This window comes from Sinocyclocheilus anshuiensis, unplaced genomic scaffold (genome assembly GCF_001515605.1).
Source record: "Sinocyclocheilus anshuiensis isolate Anshui unplaced genomic scaffold, SAMN03320099.WGS_v1.1 scaffold914, whole genome shotgun sequence".
In the NCBI taxonomy this organism is placed as follows: Eukaryota; Metazoa; Chordata; class Actinopteri; order Cypriniformes; family Cyprinidae; genus Sinocyclocheilus; species Sinocyclocheilus anshuiensis.
Window position 1 is genome coordinate 1,872,694 of NW_015539870.1, and position 14,787 is coordinate 1,887,480.

General features: G+C 41.1%; 2 protein-coding genes across 6 annotated transcripts in view; one reads left to right on the top strand and one right to left on the bottom strand.

Annotated features, from left to right (window-relative positions):
• LOC107685087 (ankyrin repeat domain-containing protein 13B-like) overlaps window positions 1-9,726 on the top strand; it is a 45,704-nt gene extending 35,978 nt beyond the window's left edge. Inside the window, exons 11-15 of the mRNA XM_016481565.1 lie at window positions 1,709-1,866; window positions 2,879-3,055; window positions 3,331-3,494; window positions 7,269-7,345; window positions 8,111-9,726. Coding sequence (XP_016337051.1) covers window positions 1,709-1,866; window positions 2,879-3,055; window positions 3,331-3,494; window positions 7,269-7,345; window positions 8,111-8,306 — 772 coding nt within the window. The 3' untranslated portion in view covers window positions 8,307-9,726. The remainder of the gene's footprint in view (window positions 1-1,708; window positions 1,867-2,878; window positions 3,056-3,330; window positions 3,495-7,268; window positions 7,346-8,110) is intronic.
• A 2,881-nt stretch (window positions 9,727-12,607) lies between these two features.
• Window positions 12,608-14,787, bottom strand: part of LOC107685086 (protein phosphatase Slingshot homolog 2-like) — a 29,351-nt gene continuing 27,171 nt past the window's right edge. For all 5 annotated transcript variants that reach the window (XM_016481563.1, XM_016481564.1, XM_016481562.1 and 2 more), the window contains one exon: window positions 12,608-14,333. In XM_016481563.1, coding sequence (XP_016337049.1) covers window positions 13,011-14,333 — 1,323 coding nt within the window. In that variant the 3' untranslated portion in view covers window positions 12,608-13,010. The remainder of the gene's footprint in view (window positions 14,334-14,787) is intronic.

Consider the following 14,787-nt stretch of genomic DNA (forward strand, 5'->3'; position numbering starts at 1 on the left):
AGTTCCTGTTTTCCTTATTTGGTCCTTCCTGTTCCTGTCCCAATGTAGTTTGATTTGTTCCAGGTGTGTCTCATTATTAGTTATCCTCCTCACCTGTCTGCCCCTCGTTATCTGCCCTATTTAGTTCTAGCCTGTTCTGAGTTTCTTTGTCTGGAATTGTGTTGGTCAACTCCTTGTGCTACGTGTGATTCCCTGAAAAAAATAATTAAACTCCTGTTTTGTACTCCTGGTCTCCTCGTTCCTCACAGTAGCAACCCGTGACAGAATTCCAGACCCAACAAAAAGTGAGCGGCGACTTTTCCTCGCGTTTGATTTTTCCGCCTTTTTGAGAAGGTTTTTTTTGTTTGTTTTCCCTGTTTTCCCCACGGCTATGGAAATTGCCGCTCTGTTCTCTACCTTAGCTCGCCTAGATCTCCCCTTTGTTGAGTATTCCTGGGAGTTCTGCAGGCTCACCGCGGCTACGGCCCTCGATGATGCCACCATTAATTCTCTGTTCTGGCTCGGGGCCAACTACCATCGCCCCGTGGACCTCCCAGACACCACGGGACTGAGCTGGAGGGAAGGAATCCTCCAGTGTCTCGAGAGCGTCCGGCCCCGAGCCAGAACCAGCCCGCCGTCCGCGGCCTACTCTAGTTCACCGGCCGTTAATATGGCAAGCCCAACGAACATTAATATGGCAAGCCTGCCATGCGCTCATGAGGCTCCAGTGTCAGTTCCAGCCCCAGTGCCTGCTCCTCATAAGAGCCTTCCAGAGCTCACTCCAGTGTCGGCTCCAGCCCCAGAGCTCGCTCCAGTGTCGGCGCCAGCTCCTCCAGAGCACCCTCCAGTGGGGGGGGGCCCATATACCCATGGCCAAGCCAGCTAAGGCCACGGAGGATCCGCCATGGCCCCCCGAGTCCCCTGCTCCACCATGGCTCCCTGATCCGCCCTGGAAGCTTTCCTTGTCTCCGCCCTGTTCCAGTCCTGCACTAGCCTCCAGGGCGCCCGCCCCCCCTCCCTGATGGTACTGTCCCGCGCCGTCCGGGAGGGGGGGTGATCTGTCACGTGTATGTTCCTGTTTTCCTTATTTGGTCCTTCCTGTTCCTTTCCCAATGTAGTTTGATTTGTTCCAGGTGTGTCTCATTATTAGTTATCCTCTTCACCTGTCTGCCCCTCGTCATCTACCCTATTTAGTTCTAGCCCGTTCTGTTCTCCCTTGTCTGGAATTGTTTGTCAACTCTTTGTGCTACGTCTGTCTGCCCCTCGTTATCTGCCCTATTTAGTTCTAGCCTGTTCGGAGTTTCTTTGTCTGGAATTGTGTTTGTCAACTTCTTGTGGTACATGTGATTCCCTGGGGAAAAAAGAATTAAACTCCTTTGTTTTGTACTCCTGGTCTCCTCGTTCCTCGCTCCTCACAGTAGCAACCCGTGACAATATCTACATATAGAAATATATTAAATATAACACAAACTAATATAAATGACAAAAGCACATAACAAATGTAATTGAAAATGAAAACCGAAAATATAAAAATAAGAGCTAATTCAAAATATAAATGAATACTATAATAGCATATAATAAATACTACTTAAAAAAACACTGCTCCACTTGACGGGCATATGAGATTACGCTGCTTCGTTTCTGGACACCAACTGACATGTCAAACAAAACCGCCAAGATTGTATGAGGTCACGCAGGTGTCTTATGTACAGTATGTTTTTTTCCCCAGGTTCAAAGCCAAGATGTGGTTGTGTGAATCACACCCTTTATCTCTGTTGGAGCAGGTAGCTCCTATCATCGACCTCATGGCCATCTCCAACACACTGTTCGCCAAGCTTAGGGACTTCATCACCTTACGCCTACCTCCTGGCTTCCCTGTCAAGATAGGTAAGAAAGAGAGGAAAAGAAAGTACTGTGCAGGAACATACTACATGCCTACATTTTTTTTTTTTTAATTGGCAGATTTAACTTAACATTTTTCAGCATATTTGTCTCTAATGTATGGCTAGGTAGCAATCACAAACACATTTAAATGAACAGTTCACCCAAAAATGAAACTTTACTCACCCTCAGTACATCCAAGATGTAGATGAATGTTTCTTCGTAACAGATCGGGAGAAATTTAGCATTTCGTCTTGCTTACCAATGGACTCTGCATTGAATGGGTGCCGTCAGAATGAGAGCTCAAATGGCTAATAAAAACATCACAATAATCCAAAAGTAATCCACACAACTCCATCAATTAACATCTTATGAAGTGAAACACTGCATGTTTGTAAGAAACAAATCCATCATTAAGAGTTTTTTTTTTCTTTTTATTTATTTCAAATCATTCCTTTTGGCTAAAATATGAGTCCTCTATGCATAATTATTGCTATCTCCAGTAAAAAAGTCGTCTTGTCTGAATCAGGAGAGAAATATGCACAGATCAAGCACCGTTTACAAGCAAATACAGTTCTGAACAAAGATGTAGGTGGATATTGATGTGAAAGGATGTGAGATGGACTTTTTCACTGGAGGAAATGTTAATGATTATGGGCTGGTATTTAGGCCATAACTGATTTTAAAAGGCCTTAATAATGGATTTGTTTTGTATAAACCCACAGCTTTTCGCTTCACAAGACATTAATTGATGGACTGGTGTTGTGTGGATTACTTATTATTGTGATGTTTATATCAGCTGTTTGAACTCTCATTCTGACGGCCCCCATTCACTGCAGAGGATCCATTAGTGAGCAAATGATGCTATATTTTTCCAAATCTGTTCTGATAAAGAAACAAACCCATCTAGATCTTGGATGGCCTGAGGGCGAGTAATTTTTCAGTAAATTTTTATTTTTGGGTGAACTATTTCTTTAAACTATCAGGCTAATGCAACAATAACAACATCTCACCACAGAAATTCCCATCTACCACATCCTGAATGCTCGCATCACCTTTGGGAACCTGAATGGTTGCGAAGAGGGTGGTTTGCCCCGAGTGGATGCTGAAGGGGATGGACAGAAGGACAGTCCCAGGACGGAGACGCCTTCTCCAGGCAGCGACTCTTCCAGCGTGTCCAGCTCCAGCTCCACACGTAAGAATAAACCTGCCTTTTACCTTCAGGGATATATAATTGTTAGAAACCATTTAAGATGATGACCAGATTGAAAAATATGGTGTTACAAAGTAATACAGTGTTCAGACAAAGCACTTGCCATTTTTAATGGCCAGAGAAGAATTGATTGGATAAATGTTTAATGACTGCATTCCTTATAGAGCTGCCTGTTGTACAGATGTAACTCAGATCAATACATTTGACTACAATAATCTGCAATGGGCTTCATGAATGTGTGTTTGTGAATCAATCAGACTCATGTCGTGGAGGAGAGATCCCACCTTGTGTGTTTGAGGCTCCGCGAGGCTACAGCATTTTAAGAGGGAACCAGCGGGAGAACATTAGAGAAGAGGAAGATGATCTGCTACAGTACGCCATCCAGCAGAGCCTGATAGAGGCTGGATCAGAATATGACCAGGTCTGACATGCAATCACACACTTGTATGTTAGCAGATGCTCATAGGTGTTGACGACAAACTACAGAAATATATCTTACACTGTGTCCTTACCAAGCATGAAACCGCATGGCATCAAATAATCTTTCTGACCTTACTGAATCCAAAAAATACTGCATGATGTGACAAAATAAGTCAGTCTGAGAATATTTGATTTTTAATATACAGCCATGTGGAGCCAGATTTTGTTGGGTATTCAAAGTCCCTAGAAGGCAAATGAATTCACAAAAAATATTTAATGTAGCTTTTTTATCTCAAGTAACTTTCGAATTTCAGATGTTTTGTTCATCACATGTGAATGCAGCTTTTGAATTTTGAAGCCTAACTACAATCACCAGAAGCTAAAAGCTAGACGTAGGTTATAAACTAATTACACTACGGTCGTATGACATCACCACCATTTAAGCTTTTAACAACTCTTTCAGTCTTTTGCACAATTATAAACACAACAAGGCTGTGAAAGTGGGCTAGTGAGTTGATGAGTTTACCTGTTCCATCCCAACAAACTCTGTAGTCCCTTTTAGCCGCTTGTTAGCAACTGCCATTTCTTTAACCCTCAGGTTGTGTTCAAATCCTTATAACACTTGTGGTGTTCACAAAAAAATGGCTTATAAATCTCTTGTTATGCAATATTATCACCAAATATTGGTATCAATCTTTTTGTCAGCTTGTTTTCTTTCAAGTAGGACTGGTTTTGGGTTTATTTTTGGAACTGATTTATCGTAGGCCTCATTAATCTGAGCTTACGTACATCAGTTTTTGAGTGAAAAAAGCGTTATTTGTGGATAATTTTGTCAATATTAAATAAAATATGAAAAAATTTGCACTGTTTATCACTCTAGCATGTTCTGATGTTTAACCAAGAAATTAGTTTTGAAAAGCTTTTATTTTGTAAACATTTTTAAAAATTGCAAAAACAAAATAAAAATCACACTTGTGGTGTTCCCAGTCAAAAATGACCGGCCTACAAAAATAGCTTATTGATTTCTTGTTATGCTATATTATTATCTAATATTGGTATCAATCTTTTTGTCAGCTTGTTTTCTTTCAATTAGGACTGATTTTGTGTTTATTTTTGAAACTGATTGATCGTAGGCCTCATTGAGCTGAGCTTACATACCTCAGTTTTTGAGTGAAAAAAATCGTTATTTGTGGATAATTTTGTCAATATTAAATAAAATATGAAAAAATTGCACTGTTTATCACACTAGCATGCTGTAATGTTTAACCAAGAAATTTGTTCTGAAACGCTTTTATTTTGTACAAATTTTCAAAAAAAAAATAAAAAAATGTGTATTTATTTTTGAAACTGATTGATCGTAGGCCTCATTGATCTGAGCTTAGGGTTAGGCTTCTTCTCACTGTCTGTAGCATGAGGCAGTACCTGTAACCCAGTCAGGTTGCACAGGTAGTCCAGCTCCTCCAGGATGGCACATCCATACGTGCCATCATGAGGAAGTTTGTTGTGTCTCCCAGCACAGTTTTAAGAGCACGCAGGAGATACCAGGAGACAGGCCGTTACATGAGGAGAGCTGGACAGGGATGTAGAAGGGCAACAACCCAGCAGCAGGACCGGTATCTGCTACTTTGTACTGGGAGGAATAGGATGAGCACTGCCAGAGCCCTACAGAATGACATTCAGCAGGCTATAGGTGTGCATGTTTCGGATCAAACTCTCAGAATCAGACTTTATTAGGGTGGAATAAGGGCCCGATGTCCTGTAGTGGGACCTGTGCTCACAACTCGGCACCATGCAGCTCGATTGGCATTTGCCAGAGAACACCAGAATTGGTAGGTTCGTCATTGGCATTCTGTTCTCTTCACTGATGAGAGCAGGTTCACACTGAGCATATGTGACAGATGTGAAAGAGTCTGGCGATGCCGTGGGGAACATTATGTTGCATGCAACATCATCCAGCATGACTGGTTTGGCAGTGGTCTGGGGAGGCATATCTGTGGAGGACTGCACAGACCTCCACATGTTAGCCAATGGTTCCCTTACTGCTGTTAGGTACCGGGATGAAATCCTCAGAGCCGCTGTCAGACCTTACACTGGTGCATGATAATGCCTGGCCTCAGTGGCTAGAGTGTGCAGTTTTTAGATGACACTGGCATTGATGCCATTGACTGGCCCTCACTTGAATCAAATTGGATATTATGCATCGGAGCATCCAATAGTTGCTGTGATGAACATCAGTGGTCTGGGGAGGCATATCTGTGGAGGACTGCACAGACCTCCACATGTTAGCCAATGGTTCCCTTACTGCTGTTAGGTACCGGGATGAAATCCTCAGAGCCGCTGTCAGACCTTACACTGGTGCATGATAATGCCTGGCCTCAGTGGCTAGAGTGTGCAGTTTTTAGATGACACTGGCATTGATGCAATTGACTGGCCCTCACGTTCCCCAGACTTGAATCCAATTGAGAACCTCTTGGATATTATGTATCGGAGCATCCGATGTTGCTGTGATGAACTTCATGCTAGTTGGATCAGCCTGTAACTTTAGTTTTTTACATTGATTTTTGGTGTGATTTTGAATCCAACCTTCAGTGTGTTGATGATTTTGGTTTCCATTGACTGTTGTCACATACAGAATGTATATAAATGAAGATTTTTAAATTGAACATTTAATTCATTGAGATCCAATGTGTGATTTAAGTGTTCCCTTCGGTCGGTCATTTTTGACCAGTAAAGCTAAGATCAATAAGGCCTACAAACATTCAGTATCAAAATTAAATACAAAACCAGTCCTAATTGAAGGAAAACTAATTGACAAAAAAAACTGAATCCCATTTTTGGTGATAATATAGAACAACAAGAGATTTATAAGCTATTTTTGGTAGGCCGGTCATTTTTGACCAAGAACACCACAAGTGTTCTTTTGTGCTATTTTTTACAAGATATAAGCATTTCAAAACAATTTCTTGGTTATACATTAGAGCATGCTAATGTGAAAAACAGTGCAATTTTTTTTTCATATTTTATTTAATATTGATCAAATTATCCACAAATATGGCTTTTTTTCACTCAAAAAATGAAGTATGTAAGCTGATATAAATCAGTTCAAAAAATAATCACAAATCCAGTCCTAATTGAAAGAAAACAAGCTGACAAAAAGATTGATACCAATATTAGGTGATAATATTGCATAACAAGAGATTTATAGGCTATTTTTTGTAGGCCGGTCATTTTTAACCGGGAATACCACAAGTGTAACAAGGTTGAATAAAATTTAAAATTTTAACGAAAATTAACAATTTTTGCAGTGGAAGTACTTGAACCCTGTGTAAACAAAGTCAGTAAACCTTAGTCCAAAAAGACCCGAACACAACCTGAGGGTTAAAGTAAAATCTTTAAAGAAATCATGAGTGTAGTATTACTGATGTATATATATATTTTTTTTTTGTAGAATGAAACGTAAAAATGTTTCGAGTTTGTGTTAACCACAGACCTTTTTCAGGCATTTAACCTAATACCCATTCAAAAAACTTATTGACTTCAGGACAGTGGAAGCTTAAGTGCCTACAAAAATACCATCCCTGCAGTACCCTACAGCAGCCATACTGTACACTATTTCATGTTATGACCGCCCAGCTGCTCCTGGTTAAGATGAAAACCCAGATTTACATGAAAGCGATACAAGTAATATAATTTGTCGGTTTAATGTGTCTCATCTGGTTAGAACATGGTGTAAGACTTTTTTTACACATACCTTATCCCTCGGCTTCCCTCACAGGTGACAATCTGGGAGGCTTTGACCAACAGTAAACCAGGAGCACACCCTCTGTCCTGTGACCCCAGCCGGCACGAAAGGTCTGCAGTCAGTATTCCGCTTCTACTATCTCCTGTAGTCACATCTCACCCACAATAGGCAAGGAGAGCGTCACACTCTCACATCACATTTACTGGAGCTATTGACACAGGCTTGACTGTCAGTACATCCTCAGTGAAGCTCATAGAAATTCACTAGGGTTTTCATCTCTCTCTCCTCACCTTCGTTTGCTCTTTATGGAGTTTTAAAGCAGATTGAGATGCCCTGTCCATGGCAGCCGACATGAATCCGAAACAGTCGCTTCACCTCATTATTCTTTTAGGTTTCACTTTTAGAACAGGACAACCACGCACAGATAATCTCTAGTTTTAAAGTCACACACACATCGATTGAAAGTGACAAAAAAGACATTTATAATGATACAAAAAATGGTCTATTTCAAATAAATGCTCTTCCTTTGAACTTTATATGTATCAAAGAATCCACAAAGGTTTCCACAAAAATATTAAACAGAACAATTGTTTTCAACATTGATGATAATAAGAAATGTTTCTTTAGCAGTGAATCAGCATATTAGAATAATTTCTGAAGGATCATGTGACACAAAAGACCGGAGTAGTAGCTGCTGAAAATTCTGCTTTGCCATCACAGAAATAAATTACATTTAAAAAAAAATATTAAAATGAAAAACATAATTTAAATTGTAATAATAAATCAACTCTTAAATTGCTGATTTTACTGTTGTCAAGAAGACAATTTTCTGTTAGCAGAGGTCTCAGTCACTTCTTTTCTTCTCCATTACCCAGAACCCCACAGCACAAACCCAGCCCCGTGGAGAGCCCTCGCAGCACACCGACCAATAAACCACCGCACAGCTACGACGAGCAGCTGCGTCTAGCCATGGCGCTGTCCGCCCGTGAACAGGAAGAGGTGGAGCTACGTCAAAGACGAGAGGAAGAGGAACTGCAGCGTATCATACAGCTGTCACTCATGGAGAAGTGATAGGGCTAGTGGGAACCGAGGGGTGGGAGAGCATGTCTAGGGACCTGGAACTATGATTGGCTGCTCCCAAATGCCCCACCCCCTTCTTCCAAAGAACTGGATAAAATGGACCACTCTATGGTCCCATCTGAGTCGTTCAGAATCACAGAGAAACCTCTGTCTTCACTGCAAGTTTACAAACACAAAGTACCAAACTCATGGCAAGCCACTGACTGATCAGCACCAGTCTGGTCTCCTAATGTGTGAATGTGCATTTATGACTGAGACAGTCCACGCTGCGTATCTTGGCGTCGTTTCAAAAAGCCATCATCTGAGCACTTGCCCAGAGTTCTCACAGACTCACCCATAGGTATGAGTTCTGGGGGATTCTTGTCACTTTTTTCAGTTTTATGTTTTGAACGTAAAGAACTTTAATTTGGTTGTTAATACACTTCAGATTTCCTGCACTTGGATTGAGGAGCCATTATGTCTCCTAATAGAAAGAGAGAGGGCGCTTACACACAAAAGTTCATGCTGCAACTCCATCAGTCTTGATGGGAATGCTGCATTCAAAAAACATACAAAGATTTGCAAAAGTGGCACTTCCATTATACAACCAAAGTTGTTTAATTACAACTTTTGGTTAATGTCATTGCGTTAATCGCTGCACTTTGAGGATCTCAGACAGGAGGGTCTTCAAAAAATTTATTTTGATGTATTCCAATTTGATTCCGAAACTAAAGACCTGTTCACACTAGCGTGAATGTTCAGCATGAAAATTTGTCTGTTCAGACCAATGCAAAAAAAAGATGCGTTAAATGAAAATGAAAGTAGGTGGTGATTATGGAAAAGCAGAAATAACCGGGTACAGGGGAGCAGTGATGCGTAATTTTGAATTTTCGACAACTGCCTGTCATGGAAGTTTTAGAGACGGTGCTCGCTGCTTGGCGTCAAGCTCCACCACTCTGGGTGTAATGGGTGGGACTTTAAAGTCTAACCACACCCTAACCCTAACCATAACTAGGTCGAGCTCCACCCATTTGACCCTGCAGTGACCACCGCTTGGAGATTTGTGCAACAGCAGTGGCCCCAGGCACATTACCTAAAGCGTGAATCTTGGTTGGCCATAGTAGCATGATGGAAAAGAGATTAGAATATCTCTCTTTAAATATATACATACATATATATATATATATATATATATATATATAGGATATTAACAGCCATTTGCTCACAGTCAAATTTCTTTCTAACCCTAAAAACGGATTTGGCGCAATCCTGTCCGTACACTTTTTCTAGTGTGTAAGCACCCTAGTGACCACCAAACTGCGTTATGACAGAAGGTTGGCAGCAACCCTCTGTGCACTGTTAACTGCATGATTTTTAATTATTAGCCAGATTGATAATTCAAACACTGGAGAAATTATTGTACGTTAATGGTTCACTTGACAGTTAATAAGATTGAACAAAACAAGCCATTTTCAGGTAAATTGTAGTTTATGACTAAATGATTCCTTTGAATCTGAATCAAATGCTCATTGCAATATTCATTATTTGTGTCCTAAATGCACTTTTCACAAAAATAACACATTATTCGCATACAACACAGTGTGTGTGCTCTACTTCAAATGGTGCTAAATTGATCTTTCATATTGACTCGTGGTATGTTAATCAGTGTAATTGTCACGACATGCATTCATCCGTCTGTTCAATCACTTGACAACGTTTCTTTCCTGGCCTCCATCTAGTGCTTCCTTCAACATTACCATCAGAGCTCATTGTCTCATGACTGGAACACCTGCGGTAGCTAATTGTGCTTTCATAAGGGGTGCCAGTTCTGGAATAAAACATGAAAGGAGGAATCACTCACAGAGATAATGCCCTGAGCGAAGACGAAGCCGAACGTTTTATTGGAGAATCTTAAAATAGATGTTTCTCCTTAGTCAGATTTATTCTGGGCCTGAGTGACGTGCCCTCAGGGGTTGATGTTATCAGGTGAATCTGAAAAACAAATTAGGAAACATGGCCATACTCAACATCTGAAAAGCTTCAACGTTAAAGCACAAGGGATTAAGTGTCAGTTTTCAAAGGAAACGGATCTGATGAAGGTGTCTGGAGACAAGAGCTCCTAAAAAAACACGTAGGTTTGATCTTCTGATTGTGCGACTCATGAATGCTGGGTTCAGTCATTGAGAGATGCTTGATATGACAGTAAAACATTATATGGGCATTATTTATATTTAACCTTTTTTTATTTTATTTGACTTTGGTTGATGCTGTGATTTGTGTGGTGTGCTGCTGTTGTGTTTGTATGTGACTGAAATATATTGTTCACATTTGTAACTTAAAGGCATTCTGAATAAAGGATGATATCTAAATTAACATGAATTTCAAACGACGTGAATGAATGTCATTAACTTAAGTTTGTGGTTTTAAAAACGAAGGTCGTGTGCTTGATCAAACTGCAACAAAGTGCATGTACAATGGTATTTTTTTGAAAGTAGGCTACCTTGGACCACCATGGCATTATCATGGTACGGCCATAGTACTGTTTTGGTAATATACGCACACAAAGTTTTATTTTCATTTTCATTTTTTATTTTACTTTTAGTTAGCTTTTATTTTTATTTCCGTTCAGTAGTCATCAGTGATTAGCATGCATCACTGAAAACAAGAGACTGCTAAATGACCGATAATTGTGTTGCGTTCATATAGGCCTGCTAAATATATGTATCATTCCTTCTAACAATTATAAGTGAAAGTTTCCATCAGAAGGTTCAAACATAATTTAAAAAATTGCTTGGTGTCATTTGCAAAAGGCTTCAAAAACCTTCATTCCCATGATTATTTTGGGACTATCGGGGGAGTGTTTTAAGCATCGCCGTGCCGTTTCCAGTATGACTCCGCAGTCTAGAGGAAGCTTTGGCTGTGATGAGTCAACCCCAGTGAATAATATTAATCAGTCAGTCGGTGCAGGTACTGTGACGAGAATATTCATACATAATAGTCACTGGTCTCCGATGGAGTTAAAAATGGTTTCTTGTGAAATAGACTACGCTTAGTCTCTCATTACGGTTTCTCTAATATGCATCAAGGGTGTGCTAGGTAAACAGAAATGCAATATAATGGGCACAAAAAGATGTTACAAGTTAGTTTACAGGCCTTTGACTAGAATATTTCCGATTGCTTAATGCAGGATACCATTATTAGCATCCCCTTAACTTGGCTTGGTTAAACACTATAATCCTCTTTTTAAATCACTTCAATTACAAGAAATGGCCGAATATTACAATAATGCTTAAAGGCACGCATGTAGTGCAGAATGCAGTCCCCAAACGATCACAACAGAGCATTACATCATACTGTAGTACTGCTTCTCACCACATTGTGACGCTATCGTTCAAATAGCACATTTCACTGAAAGGGAGAAGGTTGAGTTCTCTCTAGCTCAGATGATGATAATAATAAACAAATGAATAATACAATATTAATAATAATTACCATCACCACTACTAAAATACCTTGTAAAATTTTCATCTTAAAAGGCACAATATGCAAGATTTTTTTTTTATTAAAATATCCAAAAACCACTAGAACAGTGTTATATATATTTTGCTGACTTGTGTACTTACATTATCCCAAATGTTTTGAAGAATGTTTAAATCCAGATAATTTTAACTAGGGACACGGACCGTCTCATTGTGTCGCCTGCCAATGACATCATAACCCCTCGATTTCCGGTTTTGTTTTGTAGAAAACATGGAAACACCAAAGACGCTTTAATATGTTGTGCGTTTTAATAGACCGGTGATGACCGCACAGAGTAGCATTATAACAGAACTTTCAAATGTATCTAGTATGATAAAACAGCCCTGCTTTTTTTTCCCACATACGCACGACCGGAAGGAGCGGAAGCGGTCGACTGTGGCATAATAAAAGCTCCGCTGCTTTCGAGCCGTACGTGTGTCGCGCTCGTTCAGCGGCCTCGTTTCGCTTCGCCGGCTTTCAGCCTCACCCTGCTTCATTCTACTACGTTAATAAATCATTAGCTCATCCATGAACATGATTTCTGCCCGAGTCCTGCAGGATTGCATCGGCTGTGGGGATGAAGAAGACAACTCCCATGATTCCACACTCAAGTCACAGCATCATCAAACTACGCCTTTGTCTATTTGATTATTTTGAATATGCGCCCTCTAGCGGCGAAAATTACATATTGTGCCTTTAATCTTAAAAACTTATAAAATCCTGAAAATGTATTGATTAGATACTTGATGTATTAACCTGTCTACAGAATGAATGACTTTGACAAAATATTTAAAATAGTGCAGTTTTATTTTATAATAGTCACGGCTAAAGCACAGGATAAAAAGAAAAGTTGATCAAGTTTACCTTGGTTTCAAACAGAATCATGACTCCACATGCTGTCAGACATACAGTCAACTCTACCGTTCAAGCCAGTGCAAAAATATTCAAATAAAATAAAAAATCTAAAAAAACAATAAAAAAGAAAAACAAGAGAGTAAAGTGCATGTTTTATGAAACGGCCCCCTTGTTTGAGTTGCTACCTGAAAACTGACATATATTCACTCACTCACACATGCCCTCATTCACACCTACAGTAGCATACAAATTTAGCTTAGACTTCACTGAATGAAACTTGAACTGGTTGTAGTCAAAGATTGTCCTTCACGCCGACAAAAATCAGCATGTGAAAGTTCATGGTCACATGGTGTTATACAAAACAGTGATTGTCTTTTTCTTGTCCAACGCTTTGCGGAAACGACGAACGGGGTGAGTCTTCACATGTTGTTGTTGTTGTTGTTGTTGTTGTCGTCGCGTGGACACAGAAACTGTGGGCTGGACTGGGGTGTGTTCAGGGGGACTGGCTCCACCCACTTGAGTTTGCTGTGGGCATGAGCTTGAGAGGTGGCCTGAGCCTTCAGTCCTGCCCACCTCCATCAAATGAACGGCGGAATCAGGGGCAGAAGGGTTCTGAGGTAGAACACGCTGCTTTTTATGGGCATCGTCATGGCTGTGGGTCAGTGGCAAGGAGTGAAAGGTGGATAAAGAGAAAGAGGAGGGTTGATTAAACCCTGTGGTAGCCGGGTGGAAGTCCCAGTTGCTCAAGTCATTAGTTGACAGCTCTAGCTGGTCCAGTTTAGCAAGTGAGGCAGAGCGTTTCATGAGCGAAGGAGGGGTGAGACCAGCCTGTCTAATGCGGGCCTCAATTTCCATGGCTCTCTGCCACATCGCAGGTGCTTTGGGCTGCGTGCGCTGCTCCCCATCTATCGAGTCCTGCTTGTCCTCATGTGACTGGTTCTCCTCAACTTGTCTAGTGCACAACCCCAATCCTCCAGCCTCGTATAAAAATGCCTGGAGCTCTCGAAGAGTCTCCTGGATCTTCTGCAAGTCTTCATTGCTATGTGCCAGTCGGACATGGGGCCTCAATGGGTCGTCTACGTCCGTCTCCAGCTCGGTCACACCTTCTAGCCACAACAGAGAGGAAGAACCAGAGCTGTGCTCAAGAGTGGGGTTCAAAGTGATCTGGTCGGCCTCCACTGAAACACTCTCTTCAAGATAGACCGAGAAGGAAGGATCAGGGATTATACCAGAGTCCTCATCATCAAGCACTTTGGTGTCATCTACTGTTCCATCTGTAGCCTTTTGGGACTCAATGCAGGTCAGAGCTGCAGTGCCCTCTGGCTTACTGGAGTAAGATTGTGGCTCTGAACAGTCCAAACATGGGGAAGGAAGAGGAGACCAAGAGCAAGGAACCTCTTGACCCTGACGTAGTATAAGCTCCAACTGCTCGGTGGCCCGGCGCACAGATCCTGAGGGCCTGTCGGTGGGAGAATGAGGAACCGAAGCCGTTTCCTCATCCACCTCCTCCAGTGTAGCAGTTTGAGGTGAGTTGCGTGCCAGTGGCGGACTGCAGGTGTGTGATATGGATTCCAGTTCAGTAACTATATGATGCACACACACACTGTTGTCGTTGTGAGGGAGGTGGGGCACTGCATCTCTATTGGTCTCTGAATGGGTGTGGCACTAGGAAGGAGAAATGCAGAAATATTGATTACAAGAAGTAACTGCATTGTTCCATTTCACTCTCAATAAAGAGAGCTTACCACATTAAAGGGGTCATATGATGCGATTTCAAGTTTGTCTTTCTCTTTGGAGTGTTACAAGCTGTTCGTGAATAGATAAGATCCCTAAAGTTGCAAAGACTAAAGTCTCAAACCCAAAGAGATATTCTTTATAAAAGTTAAGACTGGTCCACGCCCTCCTAAAACGCCTCGTTTAAACACGCCCCCACATGTCTACGTCACGATGTGGGAAGATTTGCATAACGCCACCCAAATGTTCACACAAAGAAAGAAGGCGTAACTTTATTGTTGCTGCCACCGCCATGTTGTGAAAACGCTGGGTTTCGTTGTGAAAGCGAAAATACTTTGTTTGGCCTTCCAAAAGAGGACACGACTAGAAATCAGTGGTTAAGTTG